The 26787-nt window shown below is 48.9% G+C and overlaps 2 protein-coding genes and 1 non-coding gene across 4 annotated transcripts in view; 2 read left to right on the forward strand and 1 right to left on the reverse strand.

The window, feature by feature from the left end:
* The first annotated feature begins 1185 nt into the window (after positions 1 to 1185).
* On the forward strand, positions 1186 to 1258 carry TRNAE-UUC (transfer RNA glutamic acid (anticodon UUC)). Its single transcript has one exon. It is a non-coding gene; the product is annotated as a tRNA-Glu (tRNA).
* A 5485-nt stretch (positions 1259 to 6743) lies between these two features.
* Positions 6744 to 26787, forward strand: part of RGS10 (regulator of G protein signaling 10) — a 42316-nt gene continuing 22272 nt past the window's right edge. The window contains exons 1-4 of one of the 2 annotated variants that reach the window (XM_067024556.1): positions 6749 to 6853; positions 7136 to 7400; positions 18011 to 18129; positions 19535 to 19621. In XM_067024556.1, the coding sequence (XP_066880657.1) occupies positions 7190 to 7400; positions 18011 to 18129; positions 19535 to 19621 (417 nt within the window). In that variant the 5' untranslated portion in view covers positions 6749 to 6853; positions 7136 to 7189. Of the gene's footprint in view, positions 6854 to 7135; positions 7401 to 18010; positions 18130 to 19534; positions 19622 to 26787 lie in introns of both variants that reach the window. The other variant, XM_059052493.2, reaches the window with a different exon arrangement.
* Positions 21050 to 26787, reverse strand: part of GRK5 (G protein-coupled receptor kinase 5) — a 293743-nt gene continuing 288005 nt past the window's right edge. The window contains exon 16 of the transcript XR_010838817.1: positions 21050 to 21188. The gene's annotated coding sequence lies outside the window, so the exon portion shown is untranslated. The remainder of the gene's footprint in view (positions 21189 to 26787) is intronic.

The following is a 26787-nucleotide window of genomic DNA, read 5'->3' on the forward strand; positions in this document are numbered from 1 at the left end:
ATATCTCTTCCATTATTGCCTCCTTTCCAGTACCCTCGTCCAGGAAGGTTTGTACCTTATTATAAAAATATACTGTATTTGTAAGGTCTTTTCTGTCATCTTAGTGGAGTTTGGGGAGGGAGGGGTTAAGTACTTCTCCTCTTGATTCATCAGCACATTTTTGTTGAGTGCTCACTATGTGACAAGAACTCTTCTAGGTGCGGGGACAGCGGGGCTTACATTCTAGGGAGAGTGGAGAGCAGAGAGAGTGTAGGTATTGTACAGAGAAACAGACAGTACACATACATAGGAAGTAAGTTCCAGTACGTCAGAAGGTGGTGAGCGCTACAGAGAAACATGGCGGGAGTGGAGGAAAACGGGACCTGGAAGTACAGGCGTGGGATTTTGCCATTTTAAACACTGACGAGGTGACATTTGGTTAAATACCTGAAGAAACTGAGAGCGCGCGCCATGCATACCCAGTGCAGAGTGTTCTAGACAGCGGGAAAAGCCAATGCAAAGGTCATGCGGTGGGATTGTTGGGGGGTGGGGTTGAGGGATAGGGGGAGGTTTCGCTGGAACAGATGCGTGAGGCGGGAGAACGGGAAAGGAGGTCAGAGGGGAAGAGAGGTCCCAGTTATGTGAGGTCTTGTCAGTCTTTATAAGGTCTTGGGCTTTCTCTTGGGGCCACATGGGGAGCCACTGCAGCTTTGAACAGAGGGTTGACATGGTGAGACTTCCCTTGTTTCTAAAGGCTCGCTCTGGTTGCTGCGTTTAGAATAGTCTATGGCAATTGGAAGCAGAGTGACCTGTTAGGCGGATGCTGTAGTAAACCAGGGCACTGGAGGGTGACTTGGACGGGGCTGATGTGGAGATGGAGATGGTGCAAGCGTGGGCCTCTGGATTTATTTTGAGGGTGGAACCTGCAGAGTTACTTGATGGACTAGATGTGAGGTGTGAGGAGAAGGACGATCAGAAGGGACTCCGAGGTAACTGGTCTGAGCAACTGCAAGGGTGGAGCTGGCTTCAGGGGACAGGAGAAGGCTGCGGGTAGTGTGGGTGTGGCAGGAAGAGGTGGATCCGGTTCGGACACACTCCATTTGAGAAGTCTTAGTTGGCATCCACGAGGAGATGTCAAACAGGCAAGTCCAGGCTGGAGATGGAAAGGTGGGAGTTCTGTGGTCTGAAAATGGGGTTCCAGGGAATTCCCTGACAGTCCAGTGGTTAGGACTCAGCACTTTCACTGCTGAGGACCCAGGTTCGATCCCTGGTCAGGGAACTAAGGTCCCACAAGACAACTGGTGCGGCCAAAAAAAAAAGTTAAAAAATGGTATTTCACACGTACTTGGGTGAAAATGATGTGTCAATACAGGTTCGCCGCTTGTGGCAAATGTACCACCCTGGTGGGGTAGGTTGATGGTGCGGGAGGCTGTACGGGGGGGGCGGGGAGTGAGGGGTGCGTGGGAACTCTGTGTACTTTCTGTTTAATTCTGCTGTGGAACCAAAATTGTTCTAAAAAACAAAGTCTATTTTTATTTTTTATATTTTTAGCAGCATTGCGCGACTTGCGGGATCTTAGTTCCTCGATCAGGGATCGAACCTGAGCCCCCTGCAGTGGAAGCACAGAGTCTTAACCACTGGACAGCCAGGGAAATCCCCAAAGTCTATTTTTTTTAATGGTATTAGAAGCCATGAGACTTGATGAGATGGTCCAGGGAGTAAGTGTGCAAGACGAGAGATCCTAAAATTAAGCATGCGGTGCCCACCTTTAAGTGGAAGGAGAGGTGGCAGTGGGGACAGCAAACGTGGTGGAAAGAACACCAGGAGAGAGTGGTGTCTTGGAAGTCAAAGGAAGAAAGTGGTTCGAGGGAGGAAGGCATCAACAGGGTCCCATGCTGACAGTGGCTCAAGTAAGATGGAGATGGAACTGACTTAAATTTCCCAAGGGGGATGCCACTGTGACTTTGCAAGAGCAGTTGAGTGGGGTGGTGAAGAGGCAAGCAGACCGGAGAGGGCTTAGGAGAGTGGAGGAGGGGGTGGGAGACGATGAGAACAGACAACTCATTTGAGGCACTTTGCTGAGAAGTGCTGCAGTGAAATAGAGCAATAGAGAACTGCTTTGTTTTGTTTTTGGTTTTGGGGGGGTTTTTTGCTTTGAGATTGGAGAAATACAAGTGTGATTGCATACTGAAATAATTAACCTGCCTTTGTTTAGCAGGAATCCCGACTTGAATCCTAAACGTACATAAAGGTCTGCCTTTTTCAGGTGTATCTTCATGGATGCAGCATGGTACAAGATAGAGAGCGCTGTGCCAGCAAGACCACTTGCCTATGACTCAGGAAACCTAGCATCATCACTCCTAGCCAAAGCCATCTGGGCCTCAGCCTCCTGATCTGCAGTGTAATATGCTGATCTCCAAGGATCCATCCAGCTGTGATATGCCATGAATGTGTGACTTGAGAAGCAAGGGAGAGCAAAGATGGGAAAGGCAGTCGATGTCTGCTTGCTTCTTCCACGGGAAATTAAAGAAAGCACAACTAACATTGTAAAGATGTGGGCTTAAATATTTGTAGCTTAAACCTAGTAGAGATTTTGATGTTTCCAACTACTGATCCCCTCCCCCCCACCCCACTGAAAAGCATATTCACTGCAGAAATTTTGTAAAACATGAAAATATAATAATGGAAATGAAAATCACCCCTTATCCCATCATCTAGAGATAAATGCTAGTAACATTTGGGAATCATCTCCATAAAGCTTTCTATCCATAAATATACTGTATTTCCTCTCCTCTCCTACTGAAAACTCTCTATATTTGTATCCTGCTTTTTCTCAATGACAGCTTCACAAGCACGTTCCCTACATCAGCAGTCCCCAACCCTTTTGGCACAAGGGACCGGTTTTGTGGAAGACAGTTTTTCCACGGATGGGGGAGGGAGGACGGGGGCAGGAGGGTTTGGCTCAGGCGGTAATGCCAGCCACGGGGAGCAGTGGATGAAGCTCCCCTTGCTCACCCGCCACTCACCTCCTGCTGTGTGGCCTGGCTCTTAACAGGCCTCGGACTGGTACCCATCCCCCGCCCGGGGGTTGGGGACCCCTGCCCTACATCACCAAATACTCTCATTCAGTTCTTACGACTGTTCAATATTCCATCATAGGAACATACTGTAACTTAGTCATTCTATTAATGGACACTTATAGCTACCATAAATAGCGCTGATAAAAGAAGTGTTATGATGTTCAACTTCGCACACAAACCTTTGTATTTCTATTCTTTCTTTGGCATAAATGACCAGTTGTAGAATTATTCACTGGTCCAATGGGTATAAACATTTTGAAGGCTCTTATGCCCGTTGCCAAACACCATCTTAACACATCTGCCTCTCTTGCCTTCCAGAGAGCTTGTTAACAATTTACTTACCCGCCTTCACTGTGTGTGTCAATTGCATCATATGCTGTTACTAAGCCTGCCAACCTCCTATGCTTCCTTTTTAAAATGCCACTCTTCACCACATATAAGCTAAAGTTTATTATTTATTAAAACAGCATTGTAGGGGGAGGGAGTAATTCGGATTCCAGTACATTTTTGTGTGCCTATATGTGCTGGGCCACTTTACCAGGTGCTTTCTTGTTTATTGCTAGTGAACACCACACCCTTAGAACGTGGGTGGCATCCTTTCCTTGTCCAATCCTAGGAGGCTGTGTTTAAAGACACACAGCTGGGGACTCCCTGGCAGTCCAGTGGTTAGGACTCTGCGCTTTCACCGCCGAGGGCACAGGTTCGATCCCTGGTCAGGGAACTAAGATCCCACAAGCTGCGGGGTGGGGGTGGGGTGGGGGGATGGGGTGTGGGAAGACACACAGCTGGTCTGCTATATGGCCAGGATTGGTAGCCAGGTCTCTTGGCTTCAAGCTGTGCACTTATGTATTTACTTAGTTTACTATATCTCACCTGCTTCAAATGGCTGAGCATATTCTTTATAAGAGACTAAAATATATTTTATTGTAAAAGACTATAATGTATTCACAGCTTACCAGTTGTTTTTTTTTTTTTAAGTTTCTGAGAATTAAAAATGTCAAACTCTAGAGTCAATGATCACTCTGAAATTCTGCTTTACCAGAAGACATCCTAGTCCCCAGTGAAAGTTATTCAACCAAAGGTGAGACCAGCAGGGATAAGACCAGCAGGGGTAGGAAGGGGCCAAACCACTTGTCCTCTTCTTGCTCAGACTGGCTACTAGCGTTTGTAAAGGCTTGAGATGAGCTACAGAAAGTGAGCAATGCAATTTTTTCCTTTTTTATATTCATTTATTTGGCTGTGCCGGGTCCTAGCTGTGGCACGCTGGATCCTCGTTTTGGCGTGCGGGATCTAGTTCCCTGACCAGGGATCAAACCCGGGACCCCTGCATTGGGAGCACGGAGTCTTAACCACTGGACCACAAGGGAAGCCCCTGAGCAATGCTGTTTGGATGGAGAGTACCTTCAGCCATTGCGAACCACAGGCAGAACTTGAATCATGTGGGAGGGGCGTGTGTGTGTGTGTGTGTGTGTGTTTTCTTTTGGCAAAAGCCTTAGGAACTGTGAGGCTCTATACTTCTATACATGGTCTTCTGCACGGCACATGTTGAAAACTGGCTTTTGGATCTTCAGACACTCGAAACAGGTATTTATAGCAATTTCATGAGGACAGTCTTTTCATGCCCCGAAACAAATTTTAAACTGTGAACATTAAACCATGGGTCTTTATTTTTGTTCTCACTATCTGATATGCTAACAGGACAGTAAGTGATTTGAAGCTGTTCTATTTCCCCTTCATTTCAGAAAGCTGTTCCAGCTAAGACTGGCCACAGTCTTAGCTCAGGACAGATTCATAAGGATGTCCTAGGCCACAGCAGGTTTTTTTCCGGACACAGCAGGGGTGGACCTGGCAAGTGGCATAACATTTAGCTGTGCCTAACTTTCACCCATTGTGCCAGGCTCCCTACTTCCTGCGTTAGAATTACTTGTAATTTGGTCTCTGGAGACGCTTTCTGGGGAGGTGCTGCACAGATTCCGTGGTTATTGTTACCTCATTTGTATGCAGGACTCTATAGAGTTTGAAAGTCCTACTCTTACAGTGGCTGAACATGCTGCCTGGAGTTTAAGCATCACGGTTCAATCCCGTTATAACGGAGAGGAAGCTGGGAGGAGCCCAGGGCCGGAGGAGGCCGGTAACAGGAGACGCTTTAAACATCGAGCTTTTCAGCTGGATTCTAACTCTGCTCCTGGTCACAATAGCCTGCCTCCTCGAGTTGCAGCTGAAAACCCGCAGGAGAGGGGCAGGGTGCTTAGAAATACTCTGAGTAAAATACTTTGAGAGGGGAAGGGAAGGTAGGGAGAGAAATGAGAAACAACCATGGAAGGCCAGAGATGGGGGTGGGATTGGGGCTGAAGGGGTGGGTGGAGGAGGGAGGAAAAATTAGCGGAATGGGAAGCTCAGAATAGAGGACATAAAAGAAAATGCCAACTAGTGAAAATACTGAGAAAGGATGGGTGGAGGGGGGGCCGACGACTGGGGAACAGTTTAGAAAAATAGCAATTAGTACAGCTAAAAATAAAGACCAATTTAGAGACAAAGCCAGATACACAGGAGAAAACTAGGACTCGCCAGAAAGACAATTCCTCGTAAACCAAATCCTCAAGAAAATGGGGCTAATGATACCCCCTCTTGTGCTGTTTTGCAGAAGAAATGAGATAATGGGTTCGAGCGGAGCTGGCGGCCCTGAGCAGGTGACTGGCGGCGAGAAGAGGAGAAATCAGAAGTAGAGCGCAGTGCGGCCCGAGGGATTCCGAGCTTGGAGCGCAAAGGCCCTGCCGAAAGGTGCGCCCCACGTGTCCCGAAAGTTAGTGTCTCCGGCCAGCCGGTGTGCGGGGCAGAGGCATAGCTCCGCGCTGGATGGAACCTGAGGGGTTCCTACGGAATTCCCCCGAGGGCCGCCCTTGGAGCCTCAAGACCAAGGGCAGAAGGCGACCAAATTTCGGCGCCCGCGCAGCGCGGCCCAGGAGAGGGCGCCCACCGGCTCCGGCTCGGCTCGCTCCGCCCGCGGACACCGCGGCCCGGGCCCTGACGACGCCCCGCTGGCTTTCGCGGCCGTGGGAAGGCCCAGCGCCCACGGAGTCGCGGGACGGGCAAGCCCGGGCGCGCAGGGATCCTGGAACCCGAGGGCAAGGAGGCGAAGGCCGTGGGCCGCGCCTGGGTTTTGCAGAACCACGAGGCCTCAGCTTCCCGGTCTCTGGTCCAGGAGGTGACCCTCGCCGGCCGCCGGGCAAAAGCGCGCTGAGCCACGAAGCGCAGTGCGCCGAAGGCGCCGCGTCCGTTTCCCAGGGCTGCAGGGTGAGGGCGGGAGGCAGGGACGGGCGCTGGAGCTAGGGGCAGGGTACGGCGGGGCTCGGGCGGCTTCTCTGGAGAACCCCGCCGCGCGGCGAACGGTCCCCGGGACCCGCGAACCGCCTGGGCAGGGTTCCTAAGTCCCGGGCGGCGCGGACTACTTCCGAGAGAGTGCGCTCCCTCCTGGGATCTGGGCCGGGTCCGGGCGTTTGGGAGTCACCCGGGTGCGCCCTGCCCGCCCAGGCACCCCGGGGCGGGACCGCAGGGCCCCCTCCTGGGCGGGCCGCTAGGGCGCACGGAGCGCGCCACGCGGCGTCTGGCCGGGAGGAGGGCGGCAGGGTGGGGGCCGCACGCTCCGGGGCGGTGCTGAGCGGGCTCCTCCTCCTCCTCGCCTTCCTCAGGCTCAGCCGCCGCGCTGCCCAGCGGATCCTCCTTCCTCCCTGGGTTGCCCGCGGCTATGTTTAACCGCGCCGTGAGTCGGCTGAGCAGGAAGCGGCCGCCGTCAGGTAAGCTCCCGGGATCCCGCGTGCTGGGGATTGGGGCGCCCGCAGGGGCTGCGATGAACGATGAACCGCCCGGGCAGGCGCTGCCCGCCCACGGCATCCTTACTAGGCTCGGGCGCGGCTCCGCGATGCCGCACCGAGGGGAGCCCCGGCCGAACGCGCCACTTCTCCCTGCTCCGTCCAGCGCCCCTGTGGTCCCAGCCGCGGCGGAAGCGCAGAGCCCTGAGAGGCGCGCTGGGGAGGAAGTTTGTCTGAAAGGAGGAACAACAGCAGTTTTCTTTTTAGTGATGGTCTGGGAGAAAAAGGAGATCCGAACCACCTCCAAACTTTGGAGGTAGCATGGGCTCTAGATCCCGAAAGCAGAACGTCGCGCGAGGTCCCTCCCTTCGGGAGTCCTCTGCCTCCGCTGCGGGCGTTGGTACGAATGATGCCCACGCGGCGCCAGGAAAGGCACGCCTGGACCCCGGGCATGCGACAGGGCTGCCAGGCCTTGGCTGCCGGACGCCTTCTGTTCTGCGCCGAGGAGCCGAGCTATGGAGCAGAGAAGGAGGTGAGCACCAGGTGAAGGGCGCATCTGCAGTTAGCGCCAGGGAAGAGCCGACAAAGGATACAGTTTGGCTGTCACTCTGGACCAGCCACAATTTGGAACGATTTGACAGGACAAAGAACCCATGGTGAGGATGAAACCATGCATTTGATTCCAACCATCTTACCCTTTTTGCTCCTAATAGCTAAGCCCCTTTGAGCGCTAATTGTGGGCCCGGGTCTGTGTTCACTCTGTTTTGTGAATTCTCTCATCACCTTTAGGGCAACCCATTGAGATAGGCATTGTTCTCCCCACTTTATGGAGAAGGGAACTGGAGCCAGGAGCTATTAGGTAACGTGCTCCAAGTCACACTTAGGTGATGGAGAATCTTTCGAATCCAGCACGGCCTGACTCTGGAGTTCAGAGGCTTTTCCGCCGCCTCCCACTCCGAGACGCATCTGCTAGTACCAAGAGGCTGTACGTGTTGGCCCGTATCTTTTTTTTTCACCTAATGTATTTTATGAGGACACTGTGGTGAAGAGGATGGACTGAAAGTAGGTTGGTTGGGTCCAAATCCCACCTCCACCACTACTAGCTGTGGAGCCTCTCTGTGCAGATAAGGATCTGCAAAATGGGAATAAAATACCCTTCTTTAAACACTAAATCGAAGCTGGCTTCTCATCCATCAAATTTTACAAATTATTGCATTTAATATTTAGGACAACTCTAATAAAGTAGGACTTCATAGAGTTATAAATTGCTTATGTTAGAGTTAGTGTTAGCGGTCATGTAAACCTTTCTGTGTTACCTGTGGGTCAAAGGATTCCCCTGTGGGCTTTCATTTTAGCCATTCCTCATTGTTAGATTTTCACAGGCCTATGGAGTGGTGGTCAGAGCCTAGACTCTGAAGTTAAACTCCTGGTTCCCACCATGACTCTATCATTCAGCTACCTTGGGCAAGTTACTTTACCTCCGAGCCAGTTGCTAAATTATTGGGAAATTTGGAAGCTGGTTGCTAAACCATAGGTAGCTTGAAATTGGCTACCAGTGGCCATTTACACCGTGGAAATCAGCAGATGCTAAAAATCAAGTGTTTTTGTTTTTGTTTTTCCCTGGGAGAGCTGGTTTACCAGCACACCTCTGCGTCTGTTTTCCCATCTGTAAAGTGGGTTCCATAGAGCTGTGGAATCAAATACGTGAAAGCATATATATGAAGTCCCTAGTTCAGTGCGTGGCATTACTGAGTAATAATTGTTAGCTGTTATCTTTTCCGCCTTTTCCTATTATAAATAGAACTGCTTTGAACATCCCTGCACAGTTCGCTTTTGGGTTGAAGTCTTACAAATAGAACAAATGAATTATGGGACATACATGGTTTTGGGGTGCTGTTGCATGTGGGCAAGTTGTACCCCAGAAAGACTGGGGGCAGTTTTAGGGACACCAGTGGAGTGTACCTCTTTCAGGGTAACACATTTTAAGTCTGATGAAATGTGGTTAGGTCACTGATAGAAAGATCAGTGATCAGCTGATCAAAGATCAGCTAAAAATCATGGATTGGTATTAAATGCCTGACTTCCAAGAGCCCGATTTCTTTATGATTTTTAGGTTTAATGTCTACCCCCTGATGGGAAAGGACGAATGAGCCCCTGCCAGTTTGGTCATCACCACCCAGCAGTGAGAAAGGGGGAATGTGGGCCCCGAGGCAAAGGCACTGGGAAGCCAGCCAAGTGATCCATGGGACCCTGGACTGATTTTTTTTTTTTTTTTTTTTTGGTGATTTTGAATTATTTTTCTTAAAGTGGCTCTCCAGATTGTGTAAGTTTCTGGCCCCACAAAAACCGGATCCACCCCTGCTGGACCCTGATTTTAGCCTGGCTGCAGTCCTGCCTCCCAGCTCCTTTTACTCCAAACCTTTCTTGCTTTTCTGCAAAATCTTATGGAGACCATGTCTTTAAACTGAGGTTTGGTGCTCCCAACGCTTAATTCCAAGTTTCGAAGTGCGATTCCAAGTGCAAATATTCTCCTTCCTGAGCTTTCTCAAAGTGTGTTCACGAACCACAGGGGGGTGGGAGTGGAGGTGGGCTCGACAAAATGCAGCTTTCCAGGCCCCCCCAGGCCCCGCCCCCCCTCGTCCCGGATTCAGTCCTGCGGACCCGAGGTGGGAAGGAGAGTTGGCTGCATTTTTGACAGTCGATTCTTACGCCACTGAAGTGTGAGGACCCCTGCAAGGATTCTGTGCACCCACCCTGCCCCCCACAGCGACTTGCACTGTTTATGGTGAATGGGAAGCTCTTCGCTTGAAAAGCAAAGCCGGAGCCGCGGCCTTCCACCGCCCCCTGCGAGCAGAACACGGGCTGAACCGCCCGGGGAATTCCCCGCTCCCCCGCCCGCCCCGGGCCTGTTCTACATTATCCCATTAAACCTCTGGGACCAGTTTCAGATTTATGGCAGGGCTTAAGTTTTTATTTAAAGAGGACAGTTGACATAACAGTTTAATGTCTCAACAATTTAATGTCTGTTGTAACAACCCAGCGGCAGGGCCGGCTTGGCTGCTGGGGGAAATTTTCCCTGCAGAACATCACTGGGCCGGGCCTTCAGATTCAGGGAGAACGAAGCGGGCACAGAGAGGCGGGGCTGAGCGAGGGGCGCGGTTTATACACGTGTGCCGACACGAACACCACCACCGGCATGCCGCTCGCGGACTGGTGGGTGCCGGGCGCTCGGGGTGCTTTACTTGCCTTCACAGACTTTGTATTTGAACTGATGTCTCCTTTACTCACTGTTAGAAATTGTGGAAACCAGGCAGGTACCTGGCTGGGCCATTTCCTAGGGCTTTCTGGGTGAACTGAGTCATTTCCCTCCCTGGGGTTGAGTAACCCCCTCGGCCCCCTGCCGCTGGGCTCTGGGAATTTGCTGTTTAAATTGTACTAAATTTACGCTCACCAGTTTCTCCTGCTTCCCCCAGATAGCTCTCCACGGCAGCAGCCCCGGGGGTGGCAGCGGGGGCCCAGGCAGGCGACAGAAGCAGCTCCTCGATAAGAGCTGTCAGGAGGCACACGCTGGAGCCAAACAGTCCCTTGCAGACTTCCGGGGACCAATTTCCCCTCCCAGTAGGTTCCCATCTCTCGAGGGCCCCGCTGAGTGCCTGTGGGTTGGCTCTGCTGAGCCCGCTCTGTGGTGGGCTCAGGGACCCCTCATCTGGCTTGCCTTCTCGCCCAGTCCCCCCGCTGCCTGCCCCGCCCCTGGGTGGCTAGACGTTCCCACCTCTGTCCTGTGTCCTCTCCCGAAGCTCCAGGAGGTCCGCTCTTCCAGGCCTCCTGCCTCCCTCTCTGCACCTGAAATGCAGCCTGCCCATCTTGTCTCTCCCCGGACAGCTACAGAGGCCGCCCCTTTCAGAAGGGACAGACCAGGGGACTCACATCTCTGACCCGAGCCCAGAGCTGCCTGCGTGACCTCACACAGTATCCAGTGTGTCATCTTGCTCACGTGTATTTAGAGAGTGAGTGTGGAGCGGTGGGCTTTTCTCTTTCCTTCCTTGCCTCCCTGCTTCTCTGCTCCACTTCTTTCTTTCTTTCTTTCTTTCTTTCTTTCTTTCTTTCTTTCTTTCTTTCTTTCTTTCTTTCTTTCTTTCTTTCTTTCTTTCTTCCTTCCTTCCTTCCTTCCTTCCTTCCTTCCTTCCTTCCTTCCTTCCTTCCTTCCTTCCTTCCTTCCTTCCTTCCTTCCTTCCTTCCTTCCTTCCTTCCTTCCTTCCTTCCTTCCTTCCTTTCTTTCTTTCTTTCTTTCTTTCTTTCTTTCTTTCTTTCTTTCTTTCTTTCTTTCTTTCTTTCTTTCTTTCTTTCTTTCTTTCTTTCTTTCTTTCTTTCTTTCTTTCCTTTCTTTCCTTTCTTTCTCCCTCCCTGCAGTTGGGACATTAAAAAACAACAATACCGTCATCAGCTGTCTTTTTTTGTGTGTGGTATGCGAGCCTCTCACTGCCATGGCCTCTCCCATTGCGGAGCACAGGCTCCAGACGCGCAGGCTCAGCGGCCATGGTTCACGGGCCCAGCCGCTCCGCGGCATATGGGGTTTTCCCAGACCGGGGCACGAACCCGCATCGCCTGCATCGGCAGGCGGACTCTCAACCACTGCGCCACCAGGGAAGCCCATCAACTGTCTTTATCATCCCACAGATGAAGGATGTTTCAACACTCCAAATAGTAGGAGAGATACAATCTCATGTAAAGAGCTTGTCCTGATACACAGGAATCTTCCAGAGGCTGTTGCTTCTAGGGGAGAGGCTCTGGGTCGCTGAAGGACAGGGGTGATAGGAAGACCTGTCCCACTGTGCTCCCTTATGTAGCTCTTGTCTTTTGTACCCTGTAAATAAATATAATTATCTACTTAAAAAAGACAACCCAAGATTGTCCCGCTCGATCAGCACAGCTCACTTGGTAAATATTTGCTTCTGCTTATTCTCATTCTTTCATGGACCAGTGAAGAAAACTTCATGGCAGTGTGTGGCGTTGCGGCCAGATGGCCATCTGGGAATGCCTGGCCTCATCTTCTCAATTAATTTTAATTTCCCTTAGAAAAAGGGCCCGCCTTTTATTTCTTGCATCTTTCCCTGCCCTTCCCTTAACAGCCTCTACAGCCAGACAGCCTAGGGTTGAGTCCCAGCTCATCGACTTCCTGGCTTTCCCCTTTGGAGCAAGTGATTTAACCTTGTTGTGCCTCAGTTTCCTCATCTGTAAAATGGGCCACCGATGGCCCCAACCTCCAACGGCTGTGAGGTTGAGATGGGATGTAGTCAGTGTTCAGTAAATGCCATCTCTTTTTACAACCATCCTCCTCCTCTCTGCTCTGTCCCCCGCTCAACCTGGCAATCTATCAGAAAACAGCTATCACTGTAAATCTATACATGGGTGCCCGGCACTGCAGACCCTGAGGAAGACACAGCTCTTACTCTCAAGAAATACATAGTCTACCCTACTGACACCGGAGGGAAAAAGTTACTTATTTGCCCTGAGGTGGGGGCCAGGGGAGAGCGAGGGCACACTTCTGCATAAGTCAGGTCCCAGAGGAAGCATGGGGGCTTCTGGAAAGTGAGAAGAAATACGGACAGGGTCTTCACGTTCACCTCCAGAATTGGGCTCCTGGGTAGTTTTTATTTTTTCTGGGCCTTTGCCTAGAAAGTGAGGATTCTAGGGAGGCTACAGATAACAGTCTGGCATTCTTATTTCCTTCCCTCTGGTAGAAAGTGGAAACCGGGGGCCATCTGTTGTTTAGTCCACTCAGAAGAGGATGTTGAGGCTTGTTTTTCCTCCAGATCCAAAAGGGTGCTCAGGAGCCCCGCAACCCCCGTCTGTCTCACGCAAAGTGTCTCTGAGAAGGCAGCAGAGTTTTGGGCTGCGGGGACCTCCCCAGGCAGACCCCAGAGCATGGCACGTAAGGAAGGGTCCCGCTATCAGATATGCCATCAGCTCACCCATTGCTGGGTGTTGTCGGGCAGAGTAGAGATAGGGGTGTGTGTGCTGCAGACACAGGTGCACAGGGGGCCTCTGGAGGGCTCGCCTGAGCAACTTGACTTTTTCTGAGGCCTCAGACCTCATGGGAATACTGCCATGAGGCTGTTTCTGAGCCCAGCCGATCTCTCCAGTCTGTTGGCCTGCTCTGGTCTTTGATGCTTGCTATCAGTATGATTATTTCAAAACGTTTTTATTTTTATTTTCTGCTAATGGCAGTTAATGCAAACCTCCCTACAAGGGAACTGCATGCCTGGAGGGTCATTATTCTCAGAAGCTAGACACTGGAGCTGATAAACACTCAAGTAATATTTAGATAGAGGGTTTCCATGACCCAGTTTCTCTGGAGCCTTACTTACATGGATCACCAGTTGTGAAAACAGATTATCTGCTTCTAAGTGGGATAACTTTTTAAAAAAAATGTAATGTTTGATGTGATATAGGTGATATGAGGTTTTAAATCAGTTTTGTGGGCTGTGTACTTTCCCTGAGTATTTTAAAGGAGTATGGGGTGTGTGTGTGTGTGTGTGTGTGTGTGTGTGTGTGTGTGTGTGTGTGTGTGGTACCAAACCACGTTAGAATTTAGGGTTAACATTTCTGCCTTTTCCTGGGCTTGACTGTTTAGTTTGTTTTCTTTAATGTGCTGTGCGTTTGGGGGGTGCCTTTGACAAACCCTCTGAGGATGTAAGTTGACTCTGCTGTTGAGGAAGCTGGATGTTGAGATTTTACTAAAATCTTTGACTTGGGGAAATTGTCTATGCAGGATCATTAGCCAGACCTTCCTGAAGAGTAATAGCAGGAATTTGTTCTGCTGAGTGTTAGAGATGCCTTTTGAGTATGGATTTCCAAGGAATTAATGTCTGGAGAAGGTCTCTGTTAGATATGACATCATAGCATCTATAAATAATGCATCACACAGTATATGCTGCAAGCAGTCAGCCTCAGCCCCCCTGTACCTGGATGCTGTGCCGGCTTTGAAATAACAGCTGTTACCGCACAGAACAGCATACACGTAAATGGAAAGCGTATGCCCGTTGTGTTTATGCGCTGTATGATTCTGGCCCAGTCGTAGGTGGGTTTTTGTCTGCAAGGAATTGGACTCTTAGTTTTTGCAGTCTTCTCACACGTAAGTGTTACCATTCTTTTCAAGGCTGTCATGTTCTGGCTTCTGTGAGTGTGAAGATCAGCAGATATCCAAACTAACAATGGCAGGCCATTGTGGCAGATGGCCTGGGCCCTGGAGGCAGGACTACCTGGGCTTGGACCGTGACTCCCCGTTTCTAGCTGGGTGCCCCTTGCGAGTTACCGTGCCTCCATTTCCTCCTCTGTGAAGTGAGGATAATAGTAACCACATCTGAGGGTCGTTGTGAGAACAGAATGATTTAACCCATGGAAAAAGCTTGGAATAGTACCCAGCACATTGTGAATAATTCGTAAGTGTTAATGCTTATCATTAGCCAATGACAGATTCATCTGAAGATGAGTATATTGAAACGTAAGTATCGTGCCTGCAAAAATCTGAAGATCTAAAATGCTTTGAAGGGCCCAGGAGGTAAAAAAAAAAAATATTTTTTTCATTGCAGAAATGTTTTACAGATGATCTAAATGACAACAACAAATGAGCAGAGCTGGACAAAATGGAAACAAACAAATGTCATCACCAACTGCTCCTTGCTAGCTTGAGTGATCTTAAAGCTGCTAGAAAGATAGGTTTAACTCTTTTTCCAGCTGTGCATTTCCAACCTACCTTCTTGTGTAATCCATCTAAAATGGAAACTTTTATCAATGAAAAAGGAAAGAAGAGTGTTGGACCTTTGTGTTTCCAAGTGCCAGGAACTGGGAAGGAGTTGGGAAGCTGGGAACTCTTGTTTTTGCTTTATTCTTAAGCTCAGAAGTAAACTTGCTTGCTGTGAAGAAAGGTTATTTCTTTCTCCTATACATCATTGGTTTTCTTTTTTTTTTTTTTTTTTTTTTTTCGGTATGCGGGCCTCTCACCGCTGTGGCCTCTCCCGTTGCGGAGCACAGGCTCCGGACGCACAGGCTCAGCGGCCATGGCTCACGGGCTTAGTTGCTCCGCGGCATGTGGTATCTTCCCGGACGAGGGCACGAACCTGTGTCTCCTGCATTGGCAGGCGGATTCTCAACCACTGCGCCACCAGGGAAGCCCTCTCCTATACATCATTGGACTGATTGTAACATATAAAGTGAACTAAGTTGTCTTAGGCAGTCCTTACTACATGCGTCGGAAAATAGTGGACGTCTACTTGAACCGACGAGTATCCTGAGAAATGGAAGTGCCTCAGGTTAGGGGACGTCTCTTAGGGCATTGCCAAATGGAGTGGACCTCTGCCAGTATCATTGGAGGTTGGGGATAATGACTTGGAAAAGAGAGACATCATTAAGTGAATGGAGTTTGCAAATGTTTCTCTAACTAGAGATATCTATCTATATTGATACCAATCAAGAAGGATTAAAAATAAAAGGCGTAGCCAAAGGCCTTAATCAAAATTAAAAGACAATCAGGAAGTCTTGGCAAAATTCAAGTCAGTGTTTCTGGAAAAGTGAAAACACATGGCAGCAGAGTTTGAGTAGAAGATTCCTGTAGTAAAAGGACTGCTAGGGCAGCAGGTGAGCAGACGGGCAAGAAGAAATTTCTCTTTACCCATGACACCAAAGCCGAAACTAAAAACCATGGCTATGGAGATACTTTCTGTGTCTTGGTATGCTTTCTGGGCCAGCCCTGAAAATTCTGTGCCTTCTGTAACAGTGTCAGCCATAGACGTATTTCATGACATCGGTGGAAGGGAACTGGTGGCCTAGGAGGGAACTGAAAGGAAGGGCCACCTATCTGCAAACTCCTGTGTTCCGAGGCACCCGAGGGGTTCCATAGAGGTGGTCCTGGTGGGGACAATTGCCCGCATATTTAAGTCCCAGTACTGGTTCCATCCAGCAGTTCCTTAGCTGGGTCACCTTACTCTCTGGACCTTTATTTCTCAGTCTGTTAAATAAGGAGACTAGATCAGATGAGTGGGTTTTGAGTTGTAAAACTTTTTGTTCACATGAAAGCCAGCACAGAAACCTAATATGCAAAAATGACTAGAGTATGAAATAAAAGAGGGGGGTGAGGGAGCAATTGTCTCACGGTGGGGATGGCTATCTTATCTCTCAGTTAACCAGAAGACCTAGTTAACCAGAGCACTCTATTGGCTAAATGGGAATCCACCAAGTGTATTTATTTGCAAGACAGTGAGGCCGTGAAAACCCAAATGTGGTTTGGTTTATTATTGAAAAGAACGTCAAGGGTTTTGGAATCACTACAGGCCAAGGTTGAAAAGTTATAGCCAAAGCAGTTGTTCTGCAATGGCGAGAGAAATTTCTGGCTACCTACGATTTTTCCGGAACAGCGAACTTGTGTCTCTAATTTATTTACTTAAGAGAAGATCTGCTAGGGTAGTGGAGTAAACTGTCAAACTGTATTCTTGGGTAGAGAACAGGGAGTAAATTTGTGAAATGCTTGGCAGAATGAACCCTGTTGCAGAAATTTCTTACAATAATGATCTTTTAATTTGATTTATACTTCGTGGGGAAGAAATGCAGCGTTTGGAAGCTTGCCGTTTTAACATTTGCAAAGAGAGCAGAGAACTAATTTAATATCCACGAACTGAAGATTCACTTTAAAGAAGTGTCAGGTCCATTTGTGATGTTTGAGTGAGTTTCCCTCTCAAGTAAAGGAATGAATTTGTCCCAAACAACTCTCTTATGTGCTCCATCACCAATGCATATTGCTTCTGCTTTATTTAGCCCAAATCAGCCAATCAATGTATAGAACCCAGGTAGTTTTCCCAGATGCTAGGAGATGGAGTCTCAGCTGCTTGAGAAATTAATATGTTTGTTGACCTCCAATAGAATACAATAGATCACAGAAGCTGAGTTACTTCCATGTTCAACATATTCTGATACAACTTTCTTCCAAAAACATTTGAAACTGTATGACCGCCTAGCTACTTGCAGCAATTAATATTCAGAAGACTTAAAAAATTTATCTTTTAAAAATGATTTGTTTTGCTGATTTCTTAATTTAAAGTTTATTTTCTCCCAGATTCAAACTTTTCTTTAGAGAGACATGTCTCTACTTTGAAAAAAAAAAAAAAAAAAAGCAAGCAGTGGAGAAAAGAAGTATTAGCTATAAAAATAGTTCACTTGATAAATCGTTATTTTAAGGAAGCAGAGAGAAGAACTAATATTTTTTTGAGGGTCCACTGTGAGCATCTAGGTGCCTGATGTGTTTCCTTCTTTAATCCTTCTGATAACCCCAAGAGACAGGGGGATTATCTTCATCTTACATCGAGTTTTGCCCACGTTCACATAGTTCGAATTGGCAAACCTGGGTTTGGAACCTGGGTCCATCCGAAGTGACATTCCATGGATTTTCCCTTGACTCCAGGAAGGGGCCAAATTCTGTAGATGAGGTGTGTTTGTGTTGTTACTTCCTCCTTCAGGCAAGTAGCCAGAGTGTGTTAGTTGGAGGTCCCCGTCCCCTTTCCTTTAGTCAGGAGGCTCTTTTTAGAGGTAAGAGTAAGAGAGTGCAGCAGATGTGCAGGTGCAAAGTCATTGATTCGTTTAGCCTATGCCCTTCATAACAGCGTCCTGCCGAGACATATTGGAACCTGAGAGGCACAAGGAAAAATCAGTTATAATAATCCTGTCTTTATTTAAATTTTTGGCATTTTGCTCATTATGGAATTTTTTACATTAATTTTGATTTTTCAGAATATTGCATGAAAACCTCATTTACCTGATGCCTGAGTTTTGGGGGCACCCCCCCTTAAATTTTGCACCTCTGGCCAGTGCCTCCCTTTCCCCACCCGCGTCCCGGCCCTGGTACACACTTTAATTTATGTGCCAGGCAATGAGCTACCTGCTGGAGATACGAGATCAAGATGCAGGGGAGCTTTCAGACTCGTGAGAGCCGGTCGTGCACAACACAGAAGGATAGTTGTAAGACTGTGCACAGAACGTAATGGGGGAAGAATTGCTATATTGAGTCAAGGTCCCTGGGAGGAGGGCTTGAGGGAGACTTGACAGATGACAGTATCTCTGGGCCACATACACAGTCTAAACTTTGTTTTGCAGACATCCACGACAGTGATGGGAGTTCCAGCAGCAGCCACCAGAATCCCAAGAGCACAGACAAATGGGCGGCTTCTCTGGAGAATCTGCTTGAAGACCCGGAAGGCGTGAAAAGATTTAGGGTTTGAATTTTTTCATTGTTCACCGGGCTTGACGCACATACAAAGAAGTTTAGAAGCCTGTGGGTGGAACACAGGCCAGGTTTTAACGCTGTCTGGCCCAACTTGAGAAGCAGAACCTCTCACCTGTCATGACCAAGATGGAAATGCTTTCCTGGGTAGTCATGGACCAGCACTGAGGGGCGTGCACAGACTGTTTCTGTTTTCTGTTGTTGTTGTTTTTTAAATTTATTTATTTGGTTGCACCAGGTCTTAGTTGAGGCAGATGGGCTCCTTAGTTTTAACACATGGGCTCCCTAGTTGTGACGTGCGAACTCTTAGTTGTGGCATACATGTGGGATCTATTTCCCTGACCAGGGATTGAACCTGAGCCCTCTGCATTGGGAGCGCAGAGTCCTATCCACTGCGCCAGCAGGGAAGTCCCTCTTTCTGGTTTTTATATAGCTGGATGGGAGGCGGGTGGGGTGATGAGGAAGAGGTACTGTGGTCACTGGCAGAATCTACAAAGAATTTCCAGCTCTGTGACACCTGGGCGGGGCTGGTCTGGGTCTCTCTGATGTGAAGGTTTGTTTACTTGTATGTTGGGGATTCTCAGGATACATATTAACAGAGTGAAAGAGGCTGGACATCAGCTGACAAAGTGAAGATGAACTCAGAGAGGAGGGCAGGTGGTTGGGGAAGTGTCAGGACTGCCTAGAAATGGCCTGCAGAAACCCCAAGTGTCAGAAGAAGCACAGGTGAATTTCAAGAATGCCTTGTATCTGCCTGAGTCCCACTGACTTCTGTCTTTAAGTCTTGGGTCAGGCCAGGATAAGCCCTCATGCTGTTGGTCTCTGTAGCAGACTCCAAGGAGGGGGTAGCAGGCATTTCTGGACACAGGGCCACCATCTAGAGCACCGTCTAGATCTCGGGGAGAAAACTTTTCCGTGCACAGCGGGATAGCTGGCTGTGCCACTAAGCCCCCAACATCTGCCAAAAGAAAGCACACCTCCAGCTTGAAGTAGTTTTCATTGTGGCATTTTTAGACATGCTTAGTATGTTTTCTTTTCTTTTGTTTAAAAAAATGAGCCTGATTTTGGAGGAATGTACTTTGTTTAAACACTGTCTGGAAGGAACTAATATATCTTCCACTTTAATTTACTTTTTGGTAATTTATTGTCAGTTGAGAATTGTGGGTAGATTCCTACTTCATTTTTACCCTTCTTCACAATGTCAAACCCATTAAGTTCAAATGCATATGAAATTCCAGCTTTAACATTCGACATACACTTTGTTTTCAGGGTGGAGCTTTTACAGGGTGCGTGAACACCCTCATTTGTTGAATTTTGACTTAGTTCTGGAACGGAAATGCATTATTTGTTTTTTAAGTAGAATACTGTTTGATATATTTTCTTCTTTTCATCCATAGGAATTTTTAAAAAAGGAATTCAGTGAAGAAAATGTTTTATTTTGGCTAGCATGTGAAGATTTTAAGAAAACACAAGATAAAAAGCAGGTACTTCGAGTCTATAATCACATTCTTGGTAATTTTCTTCTCTCCTTATAAAGTTACATTTGCCTTTCCAGTAAATTTTGAAATTGCCTAGGGAAATCTGATCCATATTGGATTTGGGGGAAGATTTAAGCTTCAGGACAGCCTATGTTGTATTGATCAAATATTAACAATTTTTTAAAAAAGTGTGTTAATCTATTTTTAAAAATTAATTAATTTATTTACTTTTGGATGCGTTGGGTCTTCATTGCTGCACGCGGGCTTTCCCTAGTTGCGGCGAGCGGGGGCCACTCTTCGTTGCGGTGTGCGGGCTTCTCATTGTGGTGGCTTCTCTTGCTGCGGAGCGTGGGCTCTAGGAGCGCGGGCTTCAGTAGTTGTGGCACTTGGGCTCAGTAGTTGTGGCTTGCGTCCTCTAGAGCTCAGGCTCAATAGTTGTGGCGCACAGGCTTAGTTGCTCCGTGGCATGTGGGATCTTCCCGGGCCAGGGCTCAAACCCATGTCCCTTAACCACTGCACCACCAGGGAAGCCTTGTTAATCTATTTTTAAATGGAGCTGTTCAAATGGACAAATGTTTAAAGAAAAAATAATGATTTAAGTCATTGCGAGTTTCTCATTGAGTATTATTTCTTTTTCATGAATAAGTTGTGTGAATGCTTCCCCCAGAGTTTGACATGTCTGTGATTTGTACGGACACCGTAAAGCAGATGTGTGGTGATAAAAGCACAACGCACATCAGACGGATTGTTAGTTAATCAATATGTCTTTACAAAACACCTTGTAGTTGGCAGGCATCCCACAGAGAAAGTTTCTGACTGTTCTCCTGGGTGCATGTGTGCTCTTTGTAGGAGGTAGCCTTTAGCGCCAACGCCAGCCAGATTTTCTGCCATGAAGGTTGGGTGTTGGGGAGGTGGAGGAGATTATGGGGAAGGAGGCTTGTGGATTGGGTGTGTTTACGAGGCTCAGGCCTGTGTATTTCTAAGAGGCTAGTGGCTAAATGCCTACAGGAGCCGAGGCTCAGGCCTGTGTATTTCTAAGAGGCTAGTGGCTAAATGCCTACAGGAGCTGGTAATAATGTGCACGAGTGAGGTTTTTTTGTATGAGGCTGCAGGGGGTGGTGGGGATTGGGGTCATTAACAAGTGGGTGGCCTGCCCTGCCTCCAGAGGCTGTAGCTGCTTGTTCAGCTGACTTTGGCAGTGAACGCTTTGGGGTCTGTGGCCGTCTGAGCTTTCCCTGCTTTGGGTTCTACCCACCTAGGCCTTCGCTTGCCCACCCTTGCCCCAGAGCCCTGAGGGACCTTGCTTCCTAAGGCATCTTCTCCCATCTTTAGTCTGCTGCTGCCTGTTTTTCCAGAGAAGCTGGACATTTGGATTCTTCTGTGAAACCATCCAATTTTATAAATGATGGAACTAATTTTTTTTTTTTTTTTTTTGCGGTACGCGGGCCTCTCACGGCTCTGGCCTCCTCTTCCATTGCGGAGCACAGGCCCCGGAAGCGCAGGCTCAGTGGCCACGGCTCACGGGCCCAGCCTCTCCGCGGCACGTGGGATCCTCCCGGACCGGGGCACGAACCTGCGTCTCCTGCATCGGCAGGTGGACTCCCAACCACTGCGCCACCAGGGAAGCCCTGGAACTAATTTTTTAAAAATGTAAAACCTTGCCTGCCAGACAAAACATATCCATGGGCAGATGTGGCTTGTGGGCTGCCAGTTTTTAAGCCTCTGGCTCCAAAAGCTGGAATCCATGAGGCCAAAAGCCATCATGCGTTTGCAGAAAGTGTCTCTCATCGGTTTATGCAAAGGCTTTTCCACCTCAGACACCCTTTCCCCAAGATGGAGCTGTGTGACCTTCGCTCTATCACCTTCCCCTCTGTAGGGGCGAGGATGGCTTCCAAGATCCCTCGAGCTGAATTTCCTAGGTCAGCCCAGAAAGCCATCCCCGGCTTGATGCTGGGCATTTGCTTCCTTCCTGCTTCTTCACCCTGCAGGACTTTATCTGAGCCCTTTGCGTTGGTGATGGTCTCAGGTGTTGGCTGTGCCCCTTCAGGCAGGCGTGCCCACCGCAGTCCTTTGCCCCCAGCACCCAGCACAGGGCCCAGGGACGGCCGTCAATAAATGCTGGCCTGGGCAATGGATCCATCCGGCCTCACCCTAAAACCCTAGCTCAGAGTCAAGCAGGCAGACAGATGTCCATTTCTCTGCCTTAATTTGCATGTTGGAGGTTAGAGGGGCTGACAGGTCAGCCAGCCACCCCTGCAGTGTACAAACCAGGCAGCTGAGGTCCCCGCACGGCTGAGCTGGGGCTTGAACCTGCCCCCTGAGCCGCCCAGTCGTTTTCCCTGCACGTGATGCTGATGTGCCCTTCAATTCAGTTGAGTTTGCCAGACCTTTGCAGCATGCCTGCTTGGGGCCAGGCCTTGTGAAAAACATGGGTGACACACAGGGACAAGACAGATGAGACTCTTTCGGGAACAGGCCTCTGGAGGGGAAGCTGCTTGTTAAACAAGCCTTTGCAAGTGTGACGAGAACAGAAATGGGAAGTGCATGATCCATGGGAGCACGGACAGTGGGTGTCAGGAAGGTCCCTGGGGAAGTGACTCATAAGCCGGCATCTAAGCGGAGTTTGGAGATGGGGGGAGTGTTCCTGGAAGAGGGGACAGCCTGTGGAGAGGAAGGCCCGGAGAGAAGAGCTGAAGGAAGACCAAAAGGCGGGAGGCTTGTGCTTGAGGGAGGGTAGGCTGGGTCTGCTGGGTCCGAGACTGGGACCACAGCTGGAGAACCGGGGTGTCAAGGTGAACACTGAAAAGCCACGGGGTTGGATTGCACTGTCCCGTCCACATCCTACAGCCAGAGCTTCCAGAATCTGGCAGCCCCTCTCTGCTCCCCTAGCCCTGACACCTAGCATATGACTCCTTGAAGGTTTGTGTCCTGAGGCCTGGATGTTGCTTCTGGGCAATGAATGCTGCCTTGCCGTCAGCTGCCTGAGGATGCAGACAGAGCTGGGAAGGGGAGGACCATGTGTGAGGCCTGCGGGGTCCACACCTTGGTCTGGGACATCACACTCAGCATTGTGACAGTTCCCACCCTTCCAGATGCTGGTCTGTGGTCTGGGAGGTTAAGCTGTGGCTCGCCTACGGCCGTCCAGCTCGGTGCAGACAGAGCCAGGATGCAGCCCAGGTCTCCGCTCCAGACCATGTAGTGGGTCTGGCTGCAGGGGAAGTAGAACCAGAAGTAAGCTCTGTTTCACTGATTTTTAAGAAGCAGAGAGGACATAGCACAGGGAGAAGTCAGCCCAACTGCATTTCACAATCAGACTTATTACCTCTGATCCAGCACGAAGTTTGTGGACCATTTATCTTTACAGTGAACTAAGGCAGTTATGGGATTGATGCAAATCTCACTATTGCATCTTTTTAAATAAGACCTGTGCTGGTTGGTTTTTTTTTTTTCATCTTTTTACTATAATTATCCAGCCAGATCTCTGGTACCTTGTATAATTTATTTATCTTCTGTACAGTTTGGTTTTCCCTCTATCATGCAGGCTCTATAAGGTCTGTGATCTTTGTCTGTCTTCTCCCCCCCTGGGACTGTGTGCCTAGGACAATGCCGGGCTCACTGTTTCCTTCCCAATCTCCACTTAGGTCAGCTGACACCTGAGGATCTGTCGTGGGTCGGGTCCCGCCCTCCCGCTCACCTTGAGCCGCAGTTGCAGCCTTGGGGGTGGACTTGAGAGAGGAGCGTACCATCCTTTCTGTTGGGGCTTGCATTCTCAGAAGCTCCAAACAGTGGACTGGTGCTGTGTCTTTGCTGCCTTCCTTGGTCTGTGCCTCGCGCCCTGGCAGACAGGAACGCAGCCCTTTAGTTTGGGAGGGTCTTAACGCTCCGGTTATGGTGGGGATGCTGGGGCTTTAGGAAGTTGGGAAGGTGATATCTCCCACCCTCCCTCCCTGGGGTTGTAATTGCCAGGTGTTCATATTCCACAGTCAGCTTTCAAAGCAGTTCTCTCCCTTTGCTATTTCTTTACGGTTTAACATTTTTCTATGAAGAGCCTCTTCCCCATGAATTAGCATGTGAGATCCATCTATCTTTTAACATAAAACCTCAGAAAAAGCTCCAAGAAGGTGTTCATTCTTTGGCTATGCCTGAATTCATTCATTCATTCATTCATTCATCTGCACATGCATATTGGGCCTGTTTACTGTGTAACAAGGATTAAGATGGATACAGCAGCTCGTACAGATTTGTAAAAACCAAACCAAGTGGGGGTGGGGAAGTGGTGGGGTGGTACAAGATGTCTAATAATCATAACTCTGAGAGCAACTTGCCCTGATATTTAAATATGAGTACCATGCATTTTTAGAGTGTTTTAGAGTTAACAGTTGTGGGGGGAGGGGGTCTATGGTATTTATTAATTTTATTGTATTTATTTAACACTAAAACTTGATCCAGGGTTTTGGAGTGTTTGATGTTCTTATTTAAAGTAAGAGTAAAGGTTTTCCTGAAAGGCTAAAACACCGTCTCCTTTATTTAAAAAACAAAACAAAACAACGACTTAAAAATCCAAAAGTGATGAGTGCTCCTTGTATGCCAGCCGTTCAGTTCACGGGCAAATGGTGTAAGAAGGGCTCATTCCCTCAGCACCCTCCAGATTTCCCTCTGTCTCTGGTTTGGGCTGAGTCTTTCTGACCTTTGACGTGGACTCGGCCAGGTCCAGGCGGGACCGGGTAGGAGCTCGGCTGCTCACGGTGTGGGCTGGGGTCTGGCACGGGCCTTCCCTGGCATCTCCACTCCTTCCTGGCTCACTGTGTAACTTTCCGACATCCTCTACTGTCTTCTTACTGTAACCAAGGTTTCACTTACTTTACATCCCTGTCTACTGCATTTTCCTTATTAAAACTTTACTGTTTACTGTTTGCTGCTGAGCCAAAGAGGATGCTACGATTACATTTTTTTCTTCTTGGACCATGTTTTGCTTTCCTTATTTTTATACTCTCGGATAGCCCTTTAAAATGCTTCTCGATACGGTGTTACACAGGTCTCTCAGATCATCTCTACAGTCCGAGTTCCCCTGGAGACTCCCCTGGGGGCCCCCCTGACCACCCCAACCACTGGGGTGCCCCCAGGTCTTCCTTGGCCACCGGTGGCCATTCCCCGTGTCCCTCCCCTGCCTCCTGGACCCAGATGTCTGGAGTCACTCCCTCATTCTGGTGGAGCGTGACCAGCAATAGCTTCTTGAGAAAGGGCACATGGCAGGTAGACCTTTAAAGATCATGTCGAGTGAAAATGTTATTTTTTTCCCTCTTCTCCTGCTTCATGGATAATCTGATGGAGCATAGCATTGTATTCTAGGTTAAAACTCACTCAGAATTTTGAAGACATTGTCCCATTACCTTCCATTTTTGTTAAGAATCAGTATTTGATCCTTAACAGTTACATGTAACTTACATGCTCACATGTAAGTTACAGTTACGTGTAAGCTGTTTTGTTTTCTTTGCTTGTTCATCACCAGTATTCTAAAACTGTACAGTCAGAGGCTTAGAGGGGGCTGAGGTTCATTCATCGTGTGGGGCATTTTGTGGAGCTTTTTAATCTGGAAATTTGTAGTTCTGGGAGATGTTCTTATATTGTTATTTTTATTATCATTATTTTTTAGTAACTTCTTTCCATCGGTTTTCTCTGGTTTCTTTCCCAGTGATGGCCGTCCTCTCCTGGACTGAGTCCTTAATTTTATCTTTTTTCCCCTCCTAGTTTTTCAGCTTTGTGGCTTTTGGCTCCTACTTTTTCTTTCGGAGATTTCAACTTTTTGTTTACATCTTCCTATGGAATTTTTTTTTTTTTTTTTTTTGTGGTATGTGGGCCTCACTGTTGTGGCCTCTCCTGTTGCGGAGCACAGGCTCCGGACGCGCAGGCTCAGCGGCCATGGCTCACGGGCCCAGCCGCTCCGCGGCATGTGGGATCTTCCCAGACCGGGACACGAACCCGTGTCCCCTGCATCGGCAGGCGGATTCTCAACCACTGCGCCACCAGGGAAGCCCCCTTCCTATGGAATTTTCCTGCTTTTGTTTTCTATAGACTGGGGCCCTCTAGTCTCTTCCTGGTGGCCACAAGCCAGATGTGTTTCTATTTTATTTTAGTTTGTATTTTTATTTTTAAAATTATTTTATTTATTTATTTTTGGCTGTGTTGGGTCTTCGTTGCTGCGCGCGGGCTTTCTCTAGTTGTGGCGAGCAGGAGCTACTCTCCGTTGCAGTGCACGTGCTTCTCACAGCGGTGACTTCTTTTGTTGCGGAGCACGGGCTCTAGAACGCAGGCTCAGTAGTTGTGGCGCACGGGCTTAGGCGCTCCGCGGCATACGGGATCTTCCCAGACGGGCTCGAACCCATGTCCCCTGCATTGGCAGGTGGATTCTTCACCAGTGCGCCACCAGGGAAGTCCCCCGATGTGTTTGTAAACTAGACATACCTCCAGTCAGCTGGGTTGGGAGAAATTTGCTGAGCGTCTGTGTGTGGAATTTCACTTAACCCTCGTGTTCGGTTTGGCATCTCTTCCTTGCCCTCCTTCGCGTCTCTGTCTGCAGCATCCCTGAGTCAGTTCCTTTAGAGAAGAAAACTCCAGGCTCTTGGGGGTGGGGGGTGGACAACTGCTCAGGGCTGGGGCATCGGGACCTGGGGGTCTAACGGCTTCTTTCTGCTGCCCTCTTCATCCCTCCTGCCTGGGTTCCCAGATGCCCCTGAGTTCCTGCCATTTGGGTACATTTCTTTGCATCCCCAGCCCTGCCGCCTCCCCTCGCCGACCTTGCAGGCGCCCAGGTTTCTCCTTGCTGCTCTCTGCAGAGCCATTCACTGTCCCTCCAGCTGCTTTCCATTTCCTGAGCCTGTTCTCAGAAATATTCTCAAATTGTTTACTTGACATTTTCTTTTGCCTCATTCTCTTTCTGAAGCTGATATGAATATAGGTAGTGGCTTGATCCTTTAATTTCCTTATGTGTCCCGTCCTGCTGTCTATCTCTAGCCGAGCGATGGGGACGGAGGGGAGCGGGCTGGCAGGATGAGCAAAGACGCAGTGACAGGCAGGGTGCGGGGTGAGGAGAGGCATCGGGGGATCACCGTTCCCGGCTTCCTGGAGTGGGGACGGCAGGACCCCCCCCGCCAGGAGGGGACCACTGCTTTCCT

Source organism: Kogia breviceps, chromosome 2 (assembly GCF_026419965.1).
Source record: "Kogia breviceps isolate mKogBre1 chromosome 2, mKogBre1 haplotype 1, whole genome shotgun sequence".
Lineage (NCBI taxonomy): Eukaryota > Metazoa > Chordata > Mammalia > Artiodactyla > Physeteridae > Kogia > Kogia breviceps.